Genomic DNA, 23,333 nt, shown 5'->3' with positions numbered 1-23,333 from the left:
TTGTATGAGTTTTGCCTTTAATCCAAGATACAGCAAACAGTAAAACCTTGTCCTGGTTTCAGCTGAGATAGAGTTAATTTTCTTTATAGTGGCTGGTATGGGGCTATGTTTTGGATTTGTGCTGAAAACAGTGTTGATAATACAGAGATGTTTTAGTTGTTGCTGCACTAGTCAAGGACTTTTCAGCTTCCCATGCTCTGCCAGGTGCAGAAGAAGCTGGGAGGGGACACAGCCAGGATAGTTGATCCAAACTGACCAAAGGGCTATTCCATACCACATGACGTCATGCTCAGTATATAAAGCTGGGGAAGCAGAAGGAAGGGGGGACATTTGGAGTGATGGCGTTTGTCTTCCCAAGTAACCATTACGCGTGATGGAGCCCTGCTTTCCTGGAGGTGGCTGAACACCTGCCTGCCCATGGGAAGGAGTGCATGAATTCCTTGCTTTGCTTTGCTTGCGTGTGCGGCTTTTGCTTTCCCTATTAAACTGTCTTTATCTCATCTCACGAGTTTTCTCACTTTTACTCTTCTGATTCTCTCCCCCATCCCACCGAGGGGGAGTGAGCGAGCGGCTGTGTGGTGCTTAGTTGCCGGCTGGGCTTAAACCACAACAACCTTCATGGCTTCTCATATGTGAGTAAGCAAGCAGCTTCTTAATTAAAAAAAGAAGAAACCAGCCTTTTAAAATAGTCTGTTACGGCGCAAGGATAACTTTAAAACCAGGAGACAACATTCAATTCTAGTTTAAGCATCTTCCTTGAGAAAATACTATAAAAAGCCACGACTAAAGGCAATGGATCTTAGTAAAACTTTATAGCAAGGTATCTAAGTTATTTTGAATTTTACCTCAACATACATCCGCTGCCAGGCTTCCAGAATTGCTGCTGCCTTATCCTCACTCCAGTTGATATGTGAAACATATTCATACCCCTTGAAGTGCTCATACATTTGCTTCGGAGTCATTAACTGAAACATGGTTTGCAAAGCCTGGGCACTGTAACAGGGAAAGAAGAGAGCGGAGAAAGAGGCATAAAATAAGCATTTTCAGGAAATGACTTTTCACTGCATAAAGGCTCAAATGAGAGCCTAATAGGAGCTTGCACGAGTTCTTGATTTTATAGGCCACATGTTGACATTAAAATTGAACAGAGTATAATTATTTTACTATGTATCTGGTGCAGCTGTACTGGTCTATACAGTATTGAGGCTAAGTCTGTTTTCACTGAAGTTAGTGAGAGTTTTGCCATTATTTTCAATAGGATCAGTTTCAGGAGCAAAGAATGTAACCCTACAAATCAGTTATAAAGATCATGACTGAAAGACAGGTTGTTATGAGGAGGACACAGGAACAGTTATTCCTATGAGATCTTGCAAATGCTGTTGTCAATTTGTCATTTGAAGACCTCGGTCTTTTTCATCCCTTGGAGAGAAATGCCAGACTAAACTCCTGACACTTGACAAGCAGCAAAGAATACACAATAGGCAATAATTATCCATCGTAAATTTCCACAGTATGTAACTGTATCCAACAATTTTAGAAGCTTAAGGAACTATTTTATTTTTCACCAAGAATAAAGTCTTTGGCTATTTGTTAGAAGATACTTTTGCGCACTTTTTCAGAATAAATCAAAATTAGTAAGAAATTAAACTTCAATATTTAGTGTCAATGTAAAAAACATCAAAATCCATATCAAAAGTTCTAGTAAAAATTATCTATATTAAATATGTAAGAATTATACTTCTTTTAGTTTAATATAAATTTGGATTCAGTGTATACATCTAAATAATGTTTTTATATGTCCTATTTTTTTAACACAGTTCTTTTTCAAGGGGTTTCCCCCCCAAAGTCCAGTGTTCTATGACTTCTTCAAGAAGTCTGAAACAAAGGGTTTTATTTTGTCAGTCAAAAAAGTATTCAAGATACAGTGACATAAAGAATATACTTTTCTCTGTATTGACCCTAAACGAACAGTTCAATGGAGATTTTGGAATTCTGAGAAAAGTCAAATGAATGGGCACATTACCAAAGTTAGTTTTCCCCCTTTTTTCCTTTGATCATATTTCAAAAACACAATCAAAGTTGTTCAGTGTTTTAAATACTGTTCAATGCTTTATACATATACTCTAAACAACAAAGTTGCCAGGAAAAAAATTATTTCTGAGCAATGTACACTATCATTCTTAGGTTAGAAGCAGGCAGCAATGACACCTCCTTAAATTTAAACAACTGTCTAATCACTCTTTTAAATTCTGTCCTCATCAGGGATGTCCTCCTAGACCAGGGTTCATAATACACATCATTCACAGATTCTGAAAGGCAGTTGATGTTGCATGATCTGGCCCCCTGCCAAAAAAACCCCAAACCCTAACAAAGAAAAATTTTAAAATTTTCTGTAAACATTTGTTTGCTTACCTGACAAGTTTACCAGAACTATTCTTGACTGTACCACCTATAATCAATTCCTCCTGCCAATGCATGTATTTTCTTGACAGTCCATAGCATCCACCACTCAAAACAAGAGCCACATCAAGAGGCTAGAAAAAAGTTTTAAAGAAGCAATTCATCAGTTGCACAACTTCAGACAAACTCATATCCTAAATCAACACCTAGTGTACTGAAATAACATATTGAAGATCATCTAGGAAGTCTACAAAGAGAAATGTGTTCAACAAATGGAGTAGACAAACTAGCCCGATACTTGTTCACCAGACAGCAACTTCTCCAAAGCCTAGTGTGACTGAGAAAGGGATATATAAAGTTGGGTCAAAAAACTGGCCCTACTTGAAGGAAGACCTTGCTGCACGGTGTCAGTGTACAGCAGCAGCTGTATTCCAGGAGTGACTGCGTCTGCCTGAGGCATGTTGCCTGCTGGTGCCTGTCACCACATTGCCACACCCAGCCAGTAGCTGAGAACTGTAATCTCACTCTAAATACGTGTGATTAATATTGCATCACAGGCTGAGGGAAAGTTAGTGACTCTGGGCTAATGGTATATAATAGGAACCAAATAATGAAATCACTGAAGAACATAAAATATATATTACTTGGAAGAGAATGGTACCTTTTTCTCTCACCACACATACAGAGCCTCCCTTGAAAAGATCTACACAAAGATAAGCAAACTTACTTTGGTGGAATTTTTGTTGGGAGCTGTGATTGGGCAATCAGGATCAGCAGGATTCAGACAAGGTCTATCCATATAACCATGACCAACCTCTGCTTTATTCAGCATTTCTTCCCAGCTCTCCACTTGGTAGTTTATTTTCTTTAACTCTTCTAAGAATTCTAAGGGGTCAAAGTTGATCCACTGCAAAGGAGGTTTCCCTCTGTAAAAGAAATCAGGGAAAAATGACAAAAAAAGACAAAATAAGTACTGAAACATAATTTTTTAATTTGTATTTGCACAAATGATGAAGTTGTTTTCTGTTACAAGCTAAAACCCTTTCTGGTAAGGTTGTTTCATAAAATGAAATCCATGTTTTAATTATATTTGTTTATGTATACTTTTCTTGTAGCCCTGTGGTGATTTTAACAAAACCAGTAAGTACTTACATACCAATTTACTGTATGAAAGAGAATATTCACATGTTAAAAATACTTTCATTTACAAACCAAGTAAAACAAACCATCAAGCACCTAAATAACAAAAAAGCAGGCCAACTGCTGCTTCAAAGAATTTGGAGGGAGGGGAGAGGGAAAGAAAGGAGGGGGCTGAGGAAATAAATCCTTTCACATAGTATCAGTTTACTTCTTGCTAGTCTAATAATCATCTTGCAAATGTAATCAATCAATATAGCTGATCTTTGTTTATCTATAGCAATTCTGTGCTCCTGCAAATGCTCTGGCTGCTTGACTATCAACCATCAAGCTTTCCTGCTACCATGGCTGTCATCACTATCACTGTCACATCTCCCACCCCCCACTTTTGAATTTATGATGTTGACAGACTACAAAGGCTTTTGGCTGCCTTATTCTGTGATTCAAACCACACTGTATCTGCTTAACCAGGCTTAATTCTTTATTTGAAATCTCCCAACCAGAAAATACAACCCCCCTTATTTCCCCATCTAAAACTATACACTAAACGTTAAGAGATAGCCATTGCAAATTGCTTTCACAGAGACATGCAAACCAGGACAGAAACAATAACTCAAATGTTAACTCTTGCATAATTAACAGAAAATGCCTGCACAGATTAACAATTAACTCTTTGAATGATCCAGGGCATATAATATCACACTTGCAAATTGTGAGAAACCACCCATAAAAGATATATTTGGTTTCTTCAATGATCTCATAAGCAAAGGATTTGAGTTTTATTCCTTAGGAAGACTTGAGTTTTTATCCAAGAGACCTACATTTTCTTAGAAATAAAATTAATTCCCAGCCAATGTTTTTGTAGTTGGGGGGGGAGGACCAAAAAACAAAAAAAAAAGAAAAAGTTTATTTCCAAAAAAGCATACAATTTAAAAAGCTTGAATTCAGAATTTATATTTCCTTTTGCATGCTAGCAGAACAAGAAAAGTGATGACACAGGACTTAAATTGATGCATACAAATCATCTTTTAGAAACAGAAAAATCTTTGTTCAATTAAAAAAAAAATCCATGCACATTTTCTGCAAAGGCACTACGATTTATTTTTTATTTTTTGGTTAAACCAGAATCTGAATAAGCAATGGGATGCAACTCAAAATCATGCATCATTTTACTATTAAAATCAGACGGACTGGAAAGTTATAAAAACAGCATGCTTACAATAGATAGGCAGTTCCTGACTGTAGCTTTGCTCCCTCCCAGAAGCAGTCCAAAGGAGTGATAATTAAACAAGGATAAAGATATTCTATGATCTGTCAAAGTCAGAAAGGGGAAAAAACCCACAGTTAGACTACAATATAATCTAAACAATACAAACTGAATCATGAGAATATAAAATGTTTATAACCAAATGCCTGTTATGCCTACCTGGTCCATGTAACCTGCTTCTGTGATGAGTTCTCCTGATTTATAACATAAGTGTTCCAATTTCCATTGTCTGTAATAAATATAAAGAACAAGTTGTTGGGTTTTTTTTTCACAATTACTGAAAAGTTATTTTTTAAAATGTAACATACATTAAAATTGCAACTCACATAGACATGGTGGCCTCAAGTAGTGAATCACTGAGAAAGCCAAATTTTATTCAATGTAGGTATACCATAACCTCACAAAAAAGAAAAGGCCTTTCTTTTTGTAGTTATAACTAGAAATATTTATTTCATTTATGCTAAACAGTCTCTGTAAAAGTCATTAAAAATAACGGAGCTACTGTTGGATTAATAGGCTAGCTGACACAACTAAAAGGGACAGAAATGTGGCTTTATATAAATGAGACCACTTGTGACTTAAGATATCATTCAGTGACACAAGAGAGAGAAGTCAGCTTCAGGCTCAGACTAGCTCTGACTCATGCATGTAGGAGAAAAGAAACCATTAGAATTTCTGTTTTCCTTGTTCAGCTGTATTACAATTTCCACTGTAGTGACTTATAGCACTTTAGACAAGGCAGGAGCTGGGTAAAAGATAATTGGAGTCTAGGTATTAGTTCATTTAGGCATCAGTTAGATGTGCTGAAAAGATGTGATGAAAGACAGTGGGCTTCATGCCTTGCAGACAGCATCCCTAGGCACATCATCATGTAAGCAGTAACCCTGGAGGAACCACTTGTCATGGAGAGATCTCACTAGCCCAAAGCTGGTGCCTTGTTAAGGTGCACTTTTAGTATTTTTATTGCTGGACAACTCTTAACTCCTGCTTTTCGGACAACTCCGAACCCAACTTGAAGGCCAACTCTACTATGATTGCATCTATGTTATTAAATAGCCCAGTAATTCCACCCACTGCCATTTCTCTTCCATTTGCATTTCCCCTTTAAACCCAAATTACTGGAAGGCTTTTCATTGTTAGGAATCCCATCAATAAAGTCCTATTTTTAAGAGCACAGTTATCACGCCTTTACCAAGAAAAATGCTGGACACTGTAGCACTGCTCATAAGGGTACATTTTCAAAATCTCATCCAACACCTCTTACACCATTTTCTTTGTTAAAAAGTCAACTGGTCACTGCTATCATGCCACAATTTCAAGCATCAGTAATTAGTGACATTCAAATCAAAAGACAGTTCTAAGGGAAAGGTTCTGAAGTGCTATCCATTAAAAATATATGCAAGGAAACATCTGTCCACTTTCTAGCTGTTACAGATGATCAAGAAAACTTTTGCTTTTTTTCTTACCTGTTGTACATATAAACATCTACTCTGCTGGCCTGAAGTGCAGAGTCAAGGTGCTGTCTGAGTGCTTCTATTGTTAGTACATTAGCACCATCTTCCTGTGGAGTCTGAATCATGAGCTGGGGGGTAAACATGGCCTCTTCTCCAATCTTCTGCCGTGTGTAATTTAATTCCCGACTCACTCGTCCACCAACTGATGGATAAATATTAACAGCTTTGTATTAGCTAATAACAGCTTATTCTGGATTCACATGATGAGCACTCTCTGGTCAGAAAATCTTTACCATGTGCATGGAATATTCTACCTCAAATTCATTGCAGCATAGCTCTAAATCTAATATCAAATTTATTTAAGTAACAGTGTAACAAAAAACATATTCCCCATTAAAAAAATGCCATTGTCCCTACTGCACTAAAACACTGATGTGCAAATTGGAGCCTCTTAAACAACATGTTTTTTCTATATTAAAACCAATATTCCATATGTAAAAAAAAAACAAAACACCTTTGCCTTGCAGACCAGACCGAATACTCTTACGTTACAATTTCTTTCACTTGTATAAACAATCTGCTCCAATAGCACATTTCAAGATAAATGGCTTCAATTTACACTCTTCTAAAAAATTTGGCAAAGACAGAAGGGGGATGTTTCTCTTCAGTTAAAAAAAGGGAAGAGGGAAAGAGTAAGTGAGCATGAATACTTCTTTCAGCCTTATATAAAGTGAAAAAATACTAAATTCACATAAAGAGGTGCAGTCCTGAGTGCAACAGAGCATACCAGAAAGGACCATCTACAAAAAATTTGCCCTAGTGGTCCAGCACCTGCATAACATGGTGTGATGCAGGGGATAATTCATACACAACATCTGTTTCTAAACCCACATGAGCTGAGCAGGTGTGCTCCATATCAAAACATGGATTAAAAAAAAAAGAAAAAGGCAGAGAGAGACTGCAAAGGAGACAGGCTCTAGAGGGAGCCATATTCAACTTGCCTTGCCACAGAAAATTACATAAGAATGGAAAATTATCTTTCCACTTACAAAAAAGCATTCAGCTAGAGTACATATACTTTATATAACCTCCCCTATAGTCTATCCAGAAAATGCATGTGGGATGGGGTTCAATTCAGCCCATTAGCTGAATCAAGACCACATCCAGATGAGGAGGAGAAGAACACCACCAATATATTGTTTCCAATTGTTTCTGTCGTGGTGTAAACCCAGTCAGCAACTAAGCACCACACAGCCGCTCACTCACCCCCCACCCCGCCCCCAGTGGGATGGCAGATAGAATTGAAAAAAAAAATACAACCCATGGGTTGAGATAAAGACAGTTTAATAGGAAAGCAGAGGAAAATAAAATAATAATAATAATGATAAAAGAATGTACAAAACAAGTGATGCACAATGCAATTGCTCACCACCCAACAACTGATGCCTAGCCAGTCCCTGAGCAGTGATCGCTCCCCCCCTGCCAACTGCCCCCAGTTTATATACTGAGTGTTCTGAAGGCAAAGTATTGCCAGCAGGTTGAGGGAGGTGATCCTTCCCCTCTACTCAGCGCTGGTGAGGCCACAGCTGGAATGCCATGTACAGTTCTGGGCCCCCCAGTACAAGAGAGACATGGAGCTACTTGGAGAGAATCCAGCGCAGGACCACAAAGATCTTTAAGGGACTGGAGCACTTCACATATGAGGAAAGGCTGAGAGAGCTGGGACTGTTTAGCCTAGAGAAGAGAAGGCTCAGGGGGGGATCTCATCAATGTATTTAAATACCTGAAGGGAGAAGAGAAGGTGCAAAGAAGACGGAGCCAGGCTCTTTTCAGTGGTGCCCAGTGACAGGAGAAGAGGCAATGGGCACAAACGGAAACACAGGAGGTTCCGTCTGAACATAAAGAAAAATGTTTTTACTGTGAGGGTGACTGAACACTGGAACAGGTTGCCCAGAGAGGTTGTGGGGTCTCCATCCTTTGAGATATTTAAAAGCCATCTGGACGTGGTCCTGGGCAACTGGCTTAAGGTTGAGCAGGGGGGTTGGACCAGATGACTTCCAGAGGTCCCTTCCAATCTCAACCATTCTGTGATTCTGTGAAGTGCAGAAATACAAATCCATCCTTCCTGAATACAGCTCTATTCCATTTCAGTCTCTTAGAAAGTGGTTATGTGAAAGCATTTGTGCTATCATAACAGTCATGTAAAAGATCACTTCGGGAGTTAGGAGGCTGTTAAAGAAGAATGTAGGAAAAAGGAAAAAGCATGTGAGCTGGCTTTGGTGCCCAATAACTCCACGCAACACACGACCTCTCCTGTCCTGAATGACCACCATAACAGATGGAGCCCAAAGTCATGGACTAAACAAACTCATCAGACATTTATTAAAATTTTATGGACATAAGGGAACAATATCTGTGTATACATCAAAGGACAGGAAGGGGGGAGTTGATTAATGAGGATGTATTGGATAGTGAGGGACCTGAGCATGATGTAAATGGTAAGTAATAAGGGGTGGAGAATGTACTGGTTTTGGTCAGGATAGAGTTAATTTTCTTCATAGTAGCTTGTATGGGGCTATGTTTTGGATTTCTGATGAAAACAGTGTTGATAACACACTGATGTTTTCGTTACTGCTGAGCAGTGCTTACACAGAATCAAGGCCTTTTCTGCTTCTCACACCACCCCACGAGCGAGTAGGCTGGGGGTGCACAAGAAGTTGGGAGGGGACACAGCTGGGACAGCTGACCCCAACTGACCAAAGGGATATCCCATACCATATGACGTCATGCTCAGCATGTAAAGCTGGGGGGTGGAGGTTGGCGGGGGCTGCTGTTGTTTGAGGACTAGCTGGGCATCAGTAGGTTGGTGGTGAGCAATTGTTTTCTTTTGCATCACTTGGTTTTTCTGGTTCTGGGGGTTTTTTTCCCTCTCTCTTTGTTGCTGAGGGTTTTCTCCTTTTTAATTATTAAACTGTCTTTAACTTGACCCACAAGTTTCCTCACTTTTACCCTTCCGATTTTCCCCCCAATACTGCTTGGGAGGAGTGAGCGAGCGGCTGTGTGGTGCTTAGCTGCCTACCGGGGTTAAACCATGACACCCAGCCATCACACAATAAAATACTTAAGTGCATCTTAAGTGAGAAGCACTCAGAAAACCAAAACTGTTCGCCTCTAGTATACATTTGCACAACACTGATCAAAGAATCATAGAATGATTTCGTCTGGAAGGGACCTTTAAAGACCATCTAGTCCAACCCCCCTGCCATAGGCAGGGAGAGTCCTAAAGGCACAACAGCAGGCTGTCCCCAGGTGCCAAAAGATGAGCCGGCGGGGAAGAAGACTGGCCTGGCTGAATAGAGAGCTTTGGCTAGAACTCAGGAAAAAGAGGAGAGTCTACGACCTTTGGAAGAAGGGGCAGGCAAGTCAAGAGGACTACAAAGGTGTAGCGAGGTTGTGCAGGGAGAAAATAAGAAGGGCCAAAGCTGAGCTAGAGCTCAATCTGGCTACTGCTGTAAAAGACAAAAAAACCCAAAACTTCTTCAAATACATTAGCAGCAAAAGGAGAGCTAAGGAGAATCTCCAGCCTCTGTTAGACGGGGGAGGGAACACAGTGACCAAGGATGAGGAAAAGGCTGAGGTACTTAATGCCTTCTTTGCCTCAGTCTTTAATAGCAGGGCCAATTGTTCTCTGGGTACCCAGACCCCTGAGTCGGAAGATAGGGACAAGGAGCAGAATGAAGCCCCCATAATCCAGGGGGAAATGGTTAGCGACCTGCTACACCACTTAGACATTGACAAGTCTATGGGGCCTGAACGAGATCCACCCAAGAGTACGGAAGGAGCTGGCAGATGTGCTCACCAAGCCCCTTTCCATCATTTACCACCAGTTCCAGCTAAACGGGGAGGTCCCAGTTGACTGGAGATTAGCAAATGTGACACCCTTCTACAAAAAGGGCCGGAAGGAGGACTCGAGTAACTACAGGCCTGTCAGCCTGACCTCAGTACCAGGAAAGCTGATGGAGCAGATCATCCTGAGTGCCATCACACGGCACGTACAGGATAACCAAGGGATCAAGCCCAGCCAGCATGGGTTTAGGAAAGGCAGGTCCTGCTTGACCAAACTGATCTCCTTCTATGACAAGGTGACCCGCCTAGTGGATGAGGGAAAGGCTGTGGATGTTGTCTATCTAGACTTCAGTAAAGCCTTTGACACGGTTTCCCACAGCATTCTCCTGGAGAAACTGGCTGCTCATGGCTTAGGCGGGTGTACTCTTCGCTGGGTAAAAAACTGGCTGGATGGCCGGGCCCAAAGAGTGGTGGTGAATGGAATTAAATCCAGTTGGCGGCCGGTCACAAGTGGTGTTCCCCAGGGCTCAGTATTGGGGCCAGTTCTGTTCAATATCTTTATCAATGATCTGGACAAGGGAGCGAGTGCACCCTCAGTAAGTGTGCAGACGACACCAAGTTGGGCAGGAGTGTTGATCTGCTTGAGGGGAGGAAGGCTGTACAGAGGGACCTGGATAGGCTGGATCAATGGGCTGAGGCCAATTGTATGAGGTTCAACAAGGCTAAGTGCAAGGTCCTGCACTTGGGTCACAACAACCCCATGCAACGCTACAGGCTTGGGGAAGAGTGGCTGGAAAGCTGCCAAGCAGAGAAGGACCTGGGGGTGTTGGTTGACAGCTGGCTGAATATGAGCCAGCAGTGTGCCCAGGTGGCCAAGAAAGCCAATGGCATCCTGGCTTGTATCAGAAATAGTGTGGCCAGCAGGACTAGGGAAGTGATTGTGCCCCTGTACTTGGCAGTGGTGAGGCCGTACCTTGAATACTGTGTTCGGTTTTGGGCCCCTCACTACAAGAGAGACATTGAGGTGCTGGAGTGTGTCCAGAGAAGGGCAACGAAGCTGGTGAAGGGTCTAGAGCAAAAGTCTTATGAGGAGAGGCTGAGGGAACTGGGGTTGTTTAGTCTGGAGAAGCAGAGGCTGAGGGGAGACCTTATTGCTCTGTACAACTACCTGAAAGGAGGTTGTAGAGAGGTGGGAGTCGGTCTCTTCTCCCAGGTAACAAGTGATAGGACGAGAGAAAATGGCCTCAAGTTGCGCCAGGGGAGGTTTAGACTGGATATTAGGAAAAGTCTCTTCACCGAAAGGGTTATCAAGCATTGGAACAGGCTGCCCAGGGAAGTGGTTGAGTCGCCATCCCTGGAGGTATTTAAAAGACGTTTGGATGAGGTGCTTAGGGACATGGTAGAGTGGTGGATTTGGTAGTGTTAGGTTTATGGTTGGACTCAATGATCTTAAAGGTCTTTTCCAACCTATACGATTCTGTGATCTTTCACTAGATCAGGTTGCTCAAAGCCCACTCCAACCTGACCTTGAACACTTCTGTTCTGGTTTAGCCCCAGTTGGCAATTAAGTACCACACAGTGGCTCGCTCACCCTCCTCCCCAGTGAGATACGGGAGAGAATCAGAAGAGCAAAAGTAAGAAAACTCGTGGGTTGAGATAAGAACAGTTTAATAACGGGAACAAAATAACAGTAATAATAAAAATAATAATAATGATAAAAACAATAATAACAATGATAACAACAACAACAATAATAACAATAATAATTTAAAAATTGTAATGAGAAGGAAAACAATGAGAGAGAGAGCGAGAGAGAGAGGAACAAAACCCAGGGAAAAAAACAGTGATACAACCGCTCACCACCCACCAACCGATGCCCAGCCAGTCCCCGAGCAGCAATCGCTACCCCCCGGCCAACTCCCCCAGTTTATATACTGGGCATGACATCATATGGTATGGAACAGCCCTTTGGCCAGTTTGGATCAACTATCCTGGCTGTGCCCCCTCTCAGATTCTTCTGCACCTGGCAGAGCATGGGAAGCTGAAAAGTTCTTGAGTAGTGTAAATATTACTTCGCAACAAGTAAAACATCAGCGTGTTATCAATATTATTCTCATACTAAAATCCAAAACACAGCACTATACCAGCTACTAGGAAGGAAAGTAACTCTATCCTAGCTGAAACCAGAACAGTATCCACCCCTTATTCTATACCATCTATGTTATGCCCAGGTTCCACCCTTTCCAATATATTTCAATAAATCACCACCACTTTTCCTGTCTTTTGATATATACACACAGATATCATTCCCTTGGTCTATGGGCCATGCCTCTAAAATGTCCATTGAGTTCATTTAGTCCATGACTTTGGGCTCCATCTGCCATGACAGTCTTTCAGGACAGGAGAGATGGTATGTGGTGTAGGATTGTTGCATGCTCAAGCCAGTTCTGGTTCCATCACTGCTGCACTTTGCTAGGTTTCATCAAAGTTCATTCTTCATTAATCTGGGTGATTCTCACTGAAATACCATTGATATGGTGTATAGCAACCATAAAAGTGATGACATACAGTATTATATAGCAATTAACATCATACCATTTAGTTCGTTGGCTATTCTCACCCAAAACCAAATCCCCCTGAGGTAGCGGACTTCCCCATCCTTATGCATTACCCACCAAGTGCACCCAGGTCCTTGAGCAAAAACAATCCCATGAATGGGCTTGCCTTTGCCCGAGGCAGGAGTAACCCAGACTGTCTTCCCCAGCATGTTTTTTATGTGCACTACAGGGACTTTATCCCCTTCTACAGTATGTAAAAGTTTTGATTGGGCAGGGCTGGCTCGATTGACAGATCCCCTAGTGTTGACTAACCAGGTGGCCTTTGCTAAATGTGTATCCCAATGTTTGAATATCCCACCACCCATTGCTCTCAGCGTAGTCTTTAACAGTCCATTGTATCTTTTGATTTTCCCAGAGGCTGGTGCATGATAGGGGATGTGATATACCCACTCAATGCCATGCTCTTTGGCCCACGTGTCTATGAGGTTGTTTCGAAAATGAGTCCCGTTGTCTGACTCAATTCTTTCTGGGGTGCCATGTCGCCACAGGACTTGCTTTTCAAGGCCCAGGATGGTGTTCCGGGCAGTGGCATGGGGCACAGGATATGTTTCCAGCCATTCCACCATTGTAAGCACATAGCGCTTGCCTTGGCGGGTTTGTGGGAGTGTGACATAATCGATCTGCCAGGCCTCCCCATATAAATATTTCAGCCATCGCCCTCCATACCACAGAGGCTTTAACCACTTGGCTTGTTTAACTGCAGGGCATGTTTCACATTCATGGATAACCTGTGCAATAGTGTCCATGGTCAAGTCCACCCCTCGATCACTAGCCCATCTATATGTTGCATCTCTTCCTTGATGGCCTGAGGGGTCATGGGCCCACCTAGCTATAAATAATTCACCCTTATGTTGCCAGTCCACATCCACCTGAGCCACTTCAATCTTAACAGCCTGATCCACCTGCTGGTTGTTTTGATGTGCCTCAGTGGCCTGACTCTTGGGTATGTGAGCATCTACGTGACGTACTTTTACATCCACATTCTTTACACAGGCAGCAATATCTTGCCACAATGCAGCAGCCCAGATGGGTTTGCCTCTGCACTGCCAGTTGCTCTGCTTCCATTGCTGTAACCACCCCCACAGGGCATTTGCCACCATCCATGAGTCAGTATAGAGATAGAGCACTGGCCACTTTTCTCGTTCAGCAATGTCTAAAGCCAGCTGAATGGCCTTTACTTCTGCAAATTGGCTCGACTCACCTTCTCCTTCAGCAGTTTCTACAACTTGTAATATAGGACTCCATACAGCAGCTTTCCATCTCTGATGCTTTCCTACAAGATAACAGGACCCATCAGTGAACAGGGCATATTGCTTCTCATTTTCTGGTAGTTTATTGTACAGTGGGGACTCCTCAGCATACACATCACCTCCTCCTCTGGTGATATTCTGAGATCTTTGCCTTCTGGACAGTCCATAAGTACTTCCAAGATTCCTGGGTGATTGGGGTTTCCTATTCGAGCCCGTTGTGTGGATCAGTGCAACCCACTTACTCCACGTAGCATCAGTTGCGTGATGTGTACAGGGGACCCTCCCTTTGAACATCCAGCCCAGCACCAGCAGTCGGGGTGCCAGGAGGAGCTGTGCTTCAGTACCAACCACTTCCAAAGCAGCTCAAACCCCTTCATATGCTGCCAATATCTCTTTTTCAGTTGGAGTATTCCAGGCCTCGGATCCTCTGTATCCCCGACTCCAAAACCCTAGGGGTCGACCTCGAGTCTCCCCTGGTGCTTTCTGCCAGAGGCTCCAGGTAGGGCCATTCTCCCCGGCTGCAGTGTAGAGCACATTCTTTATATCTTGCCCTGCCCGGACTGGCCCAAGGGCTACTGCATGAACTATCTCCCGTTTAATTTGTTCAAAGGCTTGTCGTTGCTCAGGGCCCCATTTGAAATCGTTCTTCTTCCGGGTCACTTGGTAGAGAGGGCTTACGATCAGACTGTAATTTGGAATATGCATTCTCCAAAAACCCACAACGCCTAAGAAAGCTTGTGTTTCCTTTTTGCTAGTTGGTGGGGACATGGCTGTTATTTTGTTAATCACATCCATTGGGATCTGACATTTTATTCCTAAAAACTGGATCTCCTGTGCAGGTCCCTTGACCTTACTTTGTTTTATGGCAAAGCTGGCTTTCAGGAGCATTTGGACTATTTTCTTCCCTTTCTCAAAAACTTCTTCTGCTGTATTGCCCCATACAATGATGTCATCAATGTATTGCAGATGTTCTGGAGCTTCCCCCTGTTCCAGTGCCGTCTGGATCAGTCCATGGCAAATGGTGGGGCTGTGTTTCCACCCCTGGGGCAGTCGATTCCAAGTGTACTGGACATCCCTCCAAGTGAAAGCCAACTGTGGCCTGCACTCTGCTGCCAAAGGGATTGAGAAAACACATTAGTGATATCAGTTGTGGCATACCATTTGGCTGCTTTTGACTCCAGTTCGTGTTGAAGTTCCAGCATGTCCGGCACGGCAGCACTCAGCGGTGGCGTGACTTCGTTCAGGCCACGATAGTCTACTGTTCGTCTCCACTCTCCATTAGACTTTTGCACTGGCCATACGGGACTGTTAAAAGGTGAACGAGTCTTGCTGATCACTCCTTGGCTCTCCAGTCGATGAATCAGCTTATGGATGGGAATCAGGGAGTCTCGGTTGGTGCGATATTGCCTCCAGTGCACTGCTGTGGTAGTAATCGGCACCTGTTGTTCCTCGACCCTCAGCAATCCCACAACAGAAGGGTCTTCTGAGAGACCAGGAAAGGTAGACAGCTGTTTAATTTCCCCCATCTCCAAGGCAGCTATACCAAAAGCCCACCGGTACCCTTTCGGGTCCTTGAAATACCCTCTCCTGAGGTAGTCTATGCCAGGGATGCACAGAGCCTCAGGGCCAGTCACAATGGGGTGCTTTTGCCATTCATTCCCACTTAGGCTCACTTTGGCCTCCAATACAGTCAGCTGTTGGGATCCCCCTGTCACTCCACAAATACAGATGGGTTCTGCCCCTGTATAGCTTGATGGCATTAGGGTACACTGTGCACTAGTGTCTACTAGAGCCTTATACTCCTGTGGGTCTGATGTGCCAGGCCATCGAATCCACACAGACCAGTAAACTTGGTTGTCCCTTTCCTCCACCTGACTGGAGGCAGGGCCCCTCTAGTCCTGGCCATAGTATTCGTTACCCACTTCTTGTACATATGAGTCAGGAGCTCCTTCATTAGATCAGCCCTTCTGCTCTGTCTGGGGAACTGTCCACTGGAAACTGGAGCAGCAATTTTCCTGGAAGAACCCCCTTTGGTGATTGTTTTTCCTTGCAACTCACATACCCGTGCCTCTAGGGTCGAGGTAGGTTTTCCATCCCACGTCCTCATGTCCTCTCTGTGGTCACACAGGTAAAACCACAGGGTGCCCCGTGGTGTGTACCCTCTATATGCTCTCTCTTGAGCAGAAGAACGCTGACTCCTAATAGCTGAGATACTGGTCCATACAGGTGGAAAGTAGGACCTATCCTCTTTGAGTCGCTGGACCTCCCGGGACAGTTTCTCCACAGCCGAGACAAGGGAGGAAGAGATACTTTCTTCGTATTCCTGGAGCTGGCTAGCTGCTTCATCCGCTGTTGGACCCTCTCCATCTTTCCAGGTCAGTATTGCCAATGAGTTGGCACACGACGCTGGTGCGTTCCGTACCAACTTCCGCCACATGGGTCGTGTGCACTGGACTTCATCTGGATCTTTGGGTAACCGCTCCTCGTCCAGGTCACCATAAACCACCTCCAGCATGGCTAATTCCCTCAGGTAATTCCCATTGTGGTCCATGTCCCGGGGCAATATATTACATCTTCCCTGAAGGGATATCTTTCCTTTATAGCTTACAGGAGTCGCCTCCAGAGGCTGAGGGCTTGTGCTCCTTTTCCAATGGCTTTGTCAATGCCCCCTTCCCTAGAAAGGGATCCCAGCTCTTTGGCTTCCTTACCCTCTAATTCCAGGCTACTGGCCCCATTATCCCAGCATCGGAGCAGCCAGGTGACAACGTGCTCGCCTGGGCGATGACTGAAATCTTTGTGCATATCTCGCAGCTCACTCAGGGATAGGGACTGGGTGGTTTCCATCTCGTCCACGAGTTCTTCTTCTTCCTCCTCCTCTCCTTGTCATGGCCCTGCTCTTTCATCCTCCCTTTCTAAACGAGCTGACTTTCACTTCCAGGATTTCTTCTTGCGTATAGGGGTGACTGATACTGACACGGGTTGGTTTCCTGCTTGATCCGCAGTGCCTGTTGCAGGGGGGCTGGAGTGACCGCAGTGCCTGTCGCAGAGGGGGCTGGAGTAGCCGCAGTGCCTGTCGCAGGGGGCGCTGGACTAGCCCCAGTACCTGTCGTTTTGTCACCAGATCCTTGAGGGTTCTTAATAGTGTTGAGCAGGGCTCGGTAGGCATGGGCCAGGCCCCAGCATGTTGCAGTGATTTGTGTCTCCTTAGAATTGGCAGGGTGACAGCATACTTTTTCCAAATATTCTACTAATTTTTCAGGATTCTGCACTTGTTCAGGGGTGAAGTTCCAAAACACTGGAGGTGCCCACCGTCCTAGGTACTTGCCCATGCTATCCCCCACACCCTGCCACTCATAACTATCCGGCCTTGGGGCAGAGCTCTGGATGATATTCTTAAATTGCTTACTAACCTCAGACAAAACCAAAACAATATTGCCAAGCAATACCAATAGAAGGATCTTAACTACCCAAGGATGTTCAAGATACTGAAAAGTTATTGTAATGAAGGAGGAAACATTGTAGAAGAAAGTAGTGAAGGTGCCATTTTGTATTTCCTCCATAAAAAACCTCTCAGAGGAAGAAGTATAATTGCTAATTGTCTCCATAAGGTGGTACCCGAAGTACAGTAATGGCTTCAGTACAAAACTCAGATACCAAAATAAACCCAAGGTCACTGTTTTAATAACAAATCTCCCAGGCAAAACATCACTAATCACTGCAGAGCAGAGCAAACTGCAAAAACCAACACCGATCTTTAACATGTACAGCAAAAAATGAGCATGGTGCAGATCAGGTAAACCAATATCGAGGACAGATGAATCAATATCGTGGCCCGCAACTATTAACAGTTCTAAATTCCTTAATACGCTCTGGTTAATCTGTTATTATCTCAAACCCTTCGAGCCCCACGTTGGGCGCCAAAAAGGACTGTTGTGGTTTAGCTCCAGTCAGCAATTAAGTACCACACAACCGCTTGCTCACCCTCCCCCCTCCCAGGGGGATGGGGGAGAGAATCGGAAGAGCAAAAGTAAGAAAACTCGTGGGTTGAGATGAGAACAGTTTAATAATTGGAACAAAATAATAATAGTAATAATAATAATAATAATAATAATAATAATAATAATAATGTAAAGAGAAGGAAAACAACAAGAGAGCGAGAGAGGAACAAAACCCAAGGGAAAACAAGTGATCCAACAGCTCACCACCTGCTGACCGACGCCTAGCTAGTCCCTGAGCAGCGATCGCTACCTCCCAGTCAGCTCTCCCCAGTTTATATACTGAGCATGATGTCATATGGTATGGAATAGCCCTTTGGCCAGTTTGGATCAACTATCTTGGCTGTGCCCCCTCCCAGTTTCTTGTGTGCCCCGGCAGAGCATGGGAAGCTGAAAAGTCCTTGACTAGTGTAAACATTACTTAGCAACAACTAAGACATCAGTGTGTTATCAACGTTATTCTCATCCTAAAATCCAAACCACAGCACTATACCAGCTACTAGGAAGAAAATCAACTCTATCCCAGCCGAAACCAGGACAGCTTCCAATGATGGGGTATCCACAACTTCTCTGGGCAAACTGTTCCAGTGTCTCACCACCCTCACAGTAAAGCATTTCTTCCTTATGTCCAATCCATATTTACCCTCTTTCAGTTTAAAACCGTTGCTCCTTGTTCTGTCACTACAGGCCTTGGTAAAAAGTCTGTCTCCATCTTTCTTATAAGCCCCCTTTAAGTACTGAAATTGTGCAATAAGGTCTCCCCAGAGCCTTCTCTTCTCCAGGCTGAACAACCACAACTCTCAGCCTTTCCTTCATTGGAGAGGTGTTCCAGCCTCTCAATTTTCGTGGCATTCCTCTGGACCCGCTCTAACAGGTCCATGTATTTCTTGTGCTGGTGTCCCCAGAGCTGGATGCAGTACTCCACGTGGGGTCTCACGAGAGCAGAGGGGGAGAATCACCTCCCTTAACCTGCTGGCCACACTTCTTTTTATGCAGACCAGGATATGATTGGCTTTCTGGGCTGCAAGCGCACATTGCCAGCTCATGTCCAATTTTTCATCCACCAGTATCCCCAAGTTCTTCTCTGCAGGAATGCTCTCAATCCATTCATCACCCAGTCTGTACTGATATTGAGGATTGCCCCGACTCAGGTGCAGGACCTTGGACTTGGCCTTGTTGAACTTCATGAGGTTCGCATGGGCCCACTCCTTAAGCCTGTCAAGGTCCCTCTGGATGGCATCCCTTCCCTCAAGCAAATCAGCTGCACCACTCAGCTTGGTGTCATCTGCAAGCTTGCTGAGGGAATAAGTGATGCACCTTCCAAAGACACAAGTGTGAAACTCTATTTATAATTTTCATTGGCACAATTTGTGACTGACAGATTTCCACTGACTTACTAAGAATTTTGAAGTTATTGGGTCATTCAGTTCATGTACTCATTTCTACCTCAAATGTAATTTTCTTACCTATACTTTTCTCACGATTAATGTTCAACATTTACATGGTATTACATTAACATCCTTATAAAAAACTCTGGAACCTGCTACTAGAAACTTCAATCCATTTCATACTGAGTAGTTTTAGGATTAAGTTTGACCTCTGCTACACTAGCAGATCTTGATCCTAAAGGATGCAATGAGTGACAGCCAAAAGGAATTACTTGTTAATTTGCTGTCTAGTTGTTCACAGGAATGAAATTCTTTCTTTTTCAGGATACCTTACAATGTTCCATTTCAAGCTACTGGAATTGCAACATATAGCCTGAGGTGGTTTTATTTTTTTGGATATGAACACTACTTTTACTAACCATTCAATAGCTACCTTGTGTACAACTGCACTACAAATAGCTTAATAGAGAACAAGCTCTCTATAAAAAGGAACATTCCTGGGAGCCAAACACTTGGGTTAAAAATGTTCGCCCACCAATGTGGAAGACAGACTTTGAGAAACGAAAGCCAAAATTTCTAGAAGTACCTACTGGTTTTGGAGCCTCAGTTTTTGTGTGATCAGTTTGAGATGCCTGAACAGGGCAAAATTTTCAGGACAATCCCCCTTCTAAAGACTGTGGCCTTAAGGTGTTTCTATTTGAGCACTTGGTGGGGTGGGGGGAGAACACACTTCCACTTTGTTTGAGAGACACCACATTTTCCATTTTTCCAGTATCGTAAATCTGTATCATTAGAGCAGTCTGGTCCAACATTTTTACATTGATAAATCATACCTCTAAATAGTAATGGACAACTCACATAAATTTCATCCCTCCATAGTATACTGACCCTTTTTGATAAATCAGATGTGTAGATCAGTGCCCCTTATAATGTTTCCATTACTGCTTGCGCAATGCTCAATGCAGGCAACATCTGCAATTTGCGATACCTGTTATCACTAGAATGGGACTAGAGAGGAATAAAATAATGCCCACCACCACCTTCATGACTTGGTAACCATATAAAAGCAAAGACTGAGAAATATACCCCAATGCAGTCACCTGAGACTTAACCTTTACTATCCAACCCAAAAAGCAGCAGTGTGCAGAGGAAGACAAAATCAATCTGGACTTGCAAGGAGACTACGCAGCCTCTCCTATGCCATGCCACCTCCAGCACTCCACAGTGGGCAAGTGCCCATGGGGAAGCTACAGGCACCCTGCCTTTTCTCCATTCAGCACCTTCTCCCTGCTGGGACGGTAACCAGGAAGGGTCTCCATTATTCTACCTCTCTAAGAAAATTAACTCTATCCCAGCCAAAACCAGGACACTATCCCTTACGATTTATTAATTTTATTGCTCTGCTAGGTCCAAGCTACAGACTTGGTCTAATTTGTTACATTTTCTTCAGTTCTAGTCACCTTGGCACTGGTGATCTGAATTACTGTCAAAGGTCGGTTCTGCAACAGTGGGAATAGAAACTATACATGTACATCTCTCTCTTCTTAGGCCACGTAATGGAAGACTGATCTGTAATCAGTCAGCAGTGTGAGAGACGACATTCTTAAGTCTGAACAAGCCTAGGACATACTTTTTCAATCAGTTGGACTCTCACTCTACCCATAACCCCCCTGGGGCTAATGGGACCATCAGGCAAGAAGCTAGGCCCCAGCATGGATAAAGCTATCAGAATCAGGCCCTCAACAATTATAGTCATTCTGGCACGAAGCATCACTTAATTTTTAGTTCAAGAATTCTTTGAAGAAATAAGTATTTCTATAACACGCTCCAACCATTTTCTCAGCCTGTCGTATGTGGCACTACCTCCTTCACATCATGTAACAATGATCAGCTCACAGTAACAAAAAATAAAAAGCAAAGTATAAATTCCATACCTAGATTCCCCTTATAACTTATTAACATCCCTCTTATTACAGTGACAGGATATACAATAAATAAGACTGCATACGCATGGTAACAAAAAAGCTACTGTTAATTTATAACAATAATTAAACCCTAAAACCACTTAGACTTTGCCTCAAGTGTTTGAGTATATGCACATTAATCACAACTAAATGCAAATTCAAATCAAATAGCACACTCCATATCAAATGATCATTCTAGATTGAAAGTTACTTTGCAAACCCATATATCAGATTTGTTGTACTGCTGCTGTGTTGAAAGAAGTGATTGTTCCACTATGCTCAGCATTGGTGTGGCCTCACTTCGAGTACTGTGTGCAGTTTTGGGCTCCACAATATAAGAAAGATATAAAAATATTAGAATGTGTCCAAAGGAGGGCAACAAATATGGTGAAAGGACTAGAGGGCATGACTTATGAGGAGTGGCTGAGGATAGTAGGTTTGTTCAATTTAGAGGAGACTGAGGGGTGACCTCATTGCTGTCTACAACTTCCTTGTGAGGGGGAGTGGAGAGGGAGGTGCAACATCTCTCTGGTGTCCAGTGATAGGACGCGAGGGAATGGCTTAAAGCTGCGTCAGGGGAAGTTCAGATTGGATATTAGGAAAAAGTTCTTCACTGAGAGGGTGGTCAAGCACTGGAACAAGCTCCCCAGGGAAGTGGTCATGGCCCCAAGCCTGTCAGCATTCAAAAAGCATTTGGACAATGCTCTTAGATATATGGTTTAACGTTTAGGTTGCCCTGGGTGGAGTCAGGAGTTGGACTCAATGATCCTCGTGGGTCACTTCCAACTCAGGATATTCTATGATTCTATGATTTATAAAATTCCAATTTTACTCATGAGGCTGATGTTCATGTCCACTGTTGTCTTTCTCCACCAGCCAGTACTCTATGATATGCTAATAAATTTTGCTTCATCTTACAGGGACAAAGCAGCGGGGATAGGGGAGCACATGTATCCTAATCTATATGTCTTGGAACAAAAGCTTCCTTTTGCAGTCCTTTATATTGCAAGTACTTCAGAACACAAAATGTCTCTCTCTCTTTTTTTTGTTTAAATGCCACCCAAGACAATAAAGACCCAATTGGATGACGACTTTGTCAACCATAAACATCTACTCCCGCTACTATACTCTCTCCCATTCCACTCACACTTCACTTTTGAATTTAACTAAGACTTGAACCAACAGATCAAACCATGCAAGACAAAGGGCAGCATTCCTATCTGCTGAAAGTGACCAATCGTTTATTATCAAAATAAATGATTGCTTCCTAATCAAGATCCTGTCAAACTATATTAAATTCACTGAACAAGGCAGATTTAGCTAATCTGAATTGCATCAATCACACAAGTCTGTCATCAGAAGCAAAGCTGTTTTTTCCCCTTTTACATTCAAAACAGGAATAACAAAAACATCCAAGAAAGCAGGCACATGTTCCAGAATTCAATAGAGCTGCTGCGCATTCTTCTTAAGGCATTACACCAATTAATTATTTCTTTGATGGGTCCATTATGAACATTTCTTCTCTCAAAAAGAATAAAGATAACTCCACAGGTTAAATGCAGATACTTTATACAACATAACACTCATACAAAAAGATTATAAACTTATATTGCAGAGGGAAAAAGATTACGTGAAAACATACAGATGGACCAAAACCAAATATATACATCAGTGGACTTTCAATATATCAGAAGCAATAAAGAACAAGAAGGAAGACAGAAAAATTACAAAAAGTTTCTACCAGTTAGATGTTTTCACTTCTTTTAACTGAAAGTTTACAAAAATCACTGTAGGCTGCCATGCCCAAAGATCTTGCATGTAAGCAAGGAAGTGCTTACAAAACACCATTATGGAGAAATCTCCAAAACTCCTTCTGGAAAATCAGCATGCTGGGGTGCCTCTCTGAAGTGCATATACACTAAAGCATGCAGCATGGGGAATAAACACGATGAGTTAGAAATCTGTGTGCAGTTGCAGGGCTATGATCGAGAGACACATACACACAGCTAGAAGC

At 43.0% G+C, this 23,333-nt stretch overlaps 1 protein-coding gene across 8 annotated transcripts in view; it reads right to left on the bottom strand.

Annotated features, from left to right (window-relative positions):
* LOC140650831 (protein patched homolog 1-like) overlaps positions 1-23,333 on the bottom strand; it is a 99,958-nt gene that overhangs the window by 51,966 nt on the left and 24,659 nt on the right. For all 8 annotated transcript variants that reach the window (XR_012042175.1, XR_012042174.1, XR_012042176.1 and 5 more), the window contains 6 exons: positions 6,271-6,460; positions 4,964-5,033; positions 4,757-4,848; positions 3,128-3,326; positions 2,413-2,534; positions 846-993 (listed from right to left, as the gene is read on the bottom strand). Coding sequence is in view for 3 of the 8 variants with exons in the window: in XM_072859627.1 (XP_072715728.1) it covers positions 846-993; positions 2,413-2,534; positions 3,128-3,326; positions 4,757-4,848; positions 4,964-5,033; positions 6,271-6,460 (821 nt within the window). In the remaining 5 variants the exon portion in view is untranslated. The remainder of the gene's footprint in view (positions 1-845; positions 994-2,412; positions 2,535-3,127; positions 3,327-4,756; positions 4,849-4,963; positions 5,034-6,270; positions 6,461-23,333) is intronic.

This window comes from Ciconia boyciana, chromosome 4, assembly GCF_034638445.1.
Source record: "Ciconia boyciana chromosome 4, ASM3463844v1, whole genome shotgun sequence".
Classification (NCBI taxonomy): domain Eukaryota; kingdom Metazoa; phylum Chordata; class Aves; order Ciconiiformes; family Ciconiidae; genus Ciconia; species Ciconia boyciana.
Note: the sequence above shows the minus strand (reverse complement) of the source record. Positions and strands in the feature narration are given on the sequence as shown.